This window comes from Phalaenopsis equestris, unplaced genomic scaffold (assembly GCF_001263595.1).
Source record: "Phalaenopsis equestris unplaced genomic scaffold, ASM126359v1 Scaffold000670, whole genome shotgun sequence".
NCBI lineage: Eukaryota > Viridiplantae > Streptophyta > Magnoliopsida > Asparagales > Orchidaceae > Phalaenopsis > Phalaenopsis equestris.
In genome coordinates, this window is record NW_018165110.1 from 323096 (window position 1) to 327354 (window position 4259).

General features: G+C 37.3%; 1 protein-coding gene across 1 annotated transcript in view; it reads left to right on the forward strand.

Annotated features, from left to right (window-relative positions):
• Positions 1–1632, forward strand: part of LOC110030167 (glucan 1,3-beta-glucosidase A-like) — a 3956-nt gene extending 2324 nt beyond the window's left edge. Inside the window, exons 6-7 of the mRNA XM_020732765.1 lie at positions 966–1315; positions 1390–1632. Of these exons, the coding sequence (XP_020588424.1) occupies positions 966–1315; positions 1390–1571 (532 nt within the window). The 3' untranslated portion in view covers positions 1572–1632. The remainder of the gene's footprint in view (positions 1–965; positions 1316–1389) is intronic.
• The last annotated feature ends 2627 nt before the right edge of the window (positions 1633–4259 follow it).

Sequence of the window (4259 nt, forward strand, 5' to 3'; positions counted from 1 at the left end):
CATCCGCGGGCTCTTCCATTACTCATTTCGCTACAATGTCGGTCATCTCCATGATCATAATATATCGCCTCTTCCTTCTTGAAACGCTTCCATCTATCATCCTACATTTTCATCTTCCTAACCACTATCTCACCTCTATGCATCCTCCGCGAAGATTTTGCCGTCGGTTAGGGCAACATAAGAAAACAGAGCAATATTTTAAGGCGGATGAAAGACATAAATGTTATTATGGTTAGCTTAAAGTCTAAAATTCAGGATGGGGAATGGTTGCCCCTCCGGACCCAACTTAGGTCCGGATGTTTTTAATACTAAACACAAAGGTGTGCCTGAGACTGGAATCTTGCATTCATGGTGCTTGCAGAAGCATTGGGAGAGTTTCATTGTGGAAGAAGACTTCAAGTTCGTGTCTGAGAATGGATTGAATGGGGTGAGGATTCCAGTTGGGTGGTGGATAAGCTTTGATCCAAATCCACCTCGTCCATTTGTTGGTGGATCGTTGCACGCATTGGATAATGCCTTCTCTTGGGCGGAGTAAGCTAAAAATTAAGTTTTTCATACACATATGAACTTCTGTCTTCCATAAAAATTTGATTTTTATTTCTTTTTTTCATTTTTCAATATAGGAAGTACAACTTAAAGGTGATCATAGATATCCATGCTATGCCGAGCTCGCAGAATGGCTGGGAGCACAGTGGAACAAGGGATGGATTACAGTCATGGGGTCAGAGTTATGATGACATCCGTCAGTCAACTGCTGTCGTTGACTTCCTAACTTCCAGGTATTGCTAATTTCAGTGTTGACCTTAACTTGATCAAATGAAACTTTGTGTTTGACAAGCTACGGGTAGTTTGATTCAGATAAAAACTTGAATTGAGCTCGAGTCAAGCTTGAAAAATTGAGCTCATTTACAATCCTAGAATGAGGTATAGCAATACTCATGCACCGCCCATTATTCTGCATGCAGATATGCCAATAGAACGAGCCTATATGCAATCGAGCTGATCAACGAACCATTAGCTCCCGGAGTCACTCTAGATACCCTCAAGAAGTACTACAGAGTTGGCTACAATACAGTTAGGAAGTACTCCAACGTGCACGTCATCATGTCGAATCGCTTATCGATCGGTGATCCCAAAGAGCTCATCCAATTTGCAAGCGGCTTCTCCGGCTCGGTCGTCGACGTCCATTACTACAATGTCTTCTCAAGCATCTTTGAAGGCATGTCGGTGCAACAAAATATCGACTATATATATAACAATCGTGCTCCTGCTCTCAGTTCTCTCATGATTTCAAATGGCCCTCTCATCTTTGTTGGTATGAAACATGCTTTCATTGTCTTAAAATCACTGCTAAAAGTCTTTGCAGCCCTAACCCTCTAGAGCATATAGGTGAATGGGTGGATGATATGGATGTCCAGGATGCTTCAAAGAATGATTATCAACGGTTTGGATCGGCCCAGCTTGATGTGTATGGGAGGGCGACCTTTGGGTGGTCATACTGGACTCTCAAAGCTGACCAAAACCAGTGGAGTTTGGAATGGATGATTAAAAATGGATACATAAAAATATAACCATTTTCACTTTGCCGCCTAATGATTTCAGTATTTGCATCGATAGTTCCCAATTCCTACATTTCTAATACCTAATTTTTGAATTTTTACATTTATACCATCGAAATTTTCATATTACAAAAAAAGAAAACCGATTTATTTTCATACATATATAAGATGGTTTGTATGTAAAAATTGAAGTTAAGGTTTTAGATATGCAAATACGTAGGAATAGAGCGGTATATATGTAAATATATCTTGTATTTTATATCTTGCACTTGCTTTTATCATTTATGCAGAATCTCATGTTTGTGTTGAAATATAAACTTGGTTTTAGTTGTTTAAATAAAGCTTAATTTCTAGAAGTTTATTCTAGAATATGTGGTAGATATGAAATTATTGTGTAGTAGGTGTGGTAGGTGTGGTAGGTGTGGCATTATTGTGTGGTAGGTATGTAATTATTTGTAACCATTGGATTGGAATTGTGGTGGCATAATCCTAGCACATTAATTTAGGATGTGTCATTAGTATAAATAGGGGTGGAGTCTTTGAGTTTGTATCAAACCAAGTTAAGGTGATAAATAAGAGTGAAGCTTCTTCTATAAGTTTTTAGCTTTTGTCATATCCTAAAAGCTTCTCCATTCCAACAAAGTGGTATCAGAGTCTTCATCATCTATCAAAGTGGAATTGTGGTGGCAAAAAGATAGCTTAAGAGACTTTCGAAAGAGAGACAAAAAAGCTCTCTTCCTCATCTATCAAGCTTTAGATGAAGATGATTTTGAGATGATCTCAAGTGCTAATTCAACCAAACTAGCATGAAAGAAGCTCGAGGTTTCGTATAAGGGAGAAGAGAAAGTTAAAAATGTACGACTTCAAACTTTAAGAAGCCAATTTGATGTTTTGCATATGAAAGAAGGCGAGTTGGTCTCCGATTACGAGTCATTATCATTTCCAATCAACTAAAAATAAATGGTGAGAAGTTAGAAGATGTGGCTATCATGGAAAAGATTCTTCGATCGTTAGATTCAAAATTTGATAATATCACAACCATTAAAGAACAGACCAAGGTCTTACAAGCCATGACGATAAAGCAACTTCTGGGTTCATTGCAAGCCCATGAAGAAAAGAAGAAGATGAATGAAGAGATTGTCGAACAACTTCTCAAGATGAATCTCTGACCAACACAGAAAGATGAAAGCTTCAACAAAATTAGAAGCCAACATGGAAGAGGTAGTGGACAAGGATGAGGTCATGCTAGCAAGCAAAGATGGAGTACCAACAATAACTATGAGCAAAGAGAAAGATCTACAAGATGATGTGGTCGATGATGCTCAAACTCGAGGTATGATAAATCTTAAATTAAGTGTTATAATTGTAATAAATTCGGGCATTATCATGTAGAGCACTTAAGCACAAAGTTAATGAAAGAGTCAACTACATAGAAGAAAAAAGAGAAGAAGATGACACTCTACTTCTAGCATACAAGGATAATGAAAGGGATGAAGATAGTACATGATACCTGGACACCAGTGCAAGCAACCATATGTGTGGGAGGCAAAGCAAGCTCATAGAGCTTGACGAATTAGTAAGCGTCAATGTGTCTTTTGGAGATGAGTCCAAGATAGAAGTGAAAGACAAATGTAACATTCTCATCCGCCAAAAAAATGAGAAGCAACAATTTATTTCTAATGTTTACTTTGTCGAATATGAAGAGTAACATCTTGACTTTAAGACAATCTTGAAGAAACGATATGATATTCACTTGAAAGAAAATACTCTATTCTTAAAAGACAATATTGGTAACTTGATTGCTAAGGTGTCAATGTCTAAAAATAGAATGTTCTTTCTCAACATTCAAAACGATATTACCAAATATCTCAATACATGTTATAAAGATGTTTCTTGGCTCTGACATCTTCGATTTGGGCATCTCTATTTCGAAGGACTCGAATTGCTTTCAAGGAAAGAGATGGTAAGAGAATTACCTTGCATCAACCACCCTGATCAATTATGTGAAGGATGTTTACTCAGAAAGTACTTCAAGAAAAACTTTCCAAGGGAGTCAAGTTCAAGAGCCCGAAATCCTTATGAACTCATACATACAGATGTCTGTGGTCTAATAAAACCAAGCTCACTTGGTAAGAGCAACAATTTTCTTCTCTTCATGGATGATTTTTCACAAAAAACATGGGTGTATTTCTTAAAACAAAAAATTAGAGATTTTTAGAATATTCAAGAAGTTTAAGGCAGATGTAGAGAAAGAGAGTGGTCTCAAGATCAAAGCTATATGATCTTATGAGGAGTAGAATTCACTTTAAAAGAATTTCAAGAATTCTATGAAGCCAACGAAATACGTCGACTTTTAACTGTTCCAAGATCCCCCTAATAAATTGGAGTAGCGAAAATGAAGAATAAAACCATCCTTGACATGACAAGGAGCATGTTAAAAAGTAAGAAATCGCCGAAAGAGTTTTGGGCAGAAGCAGTTGCATGTGATGTTTATTTGGCTAATCGATCACCAACAATATGTCTGGTGGGGGAGAAAACACAAGAAACATGGAGTGGAAGGAAGCTCGTCATCTCTCATCTACGAGTTTTTAAATGCATAACTCATGTGCACATACCCGATGAGAAAAGAAGTAAGCTGGATGACAATAGCGAGAAGTTCATTTTCATTTATTACGACACCAACTCGAAAGGCTACAAGCT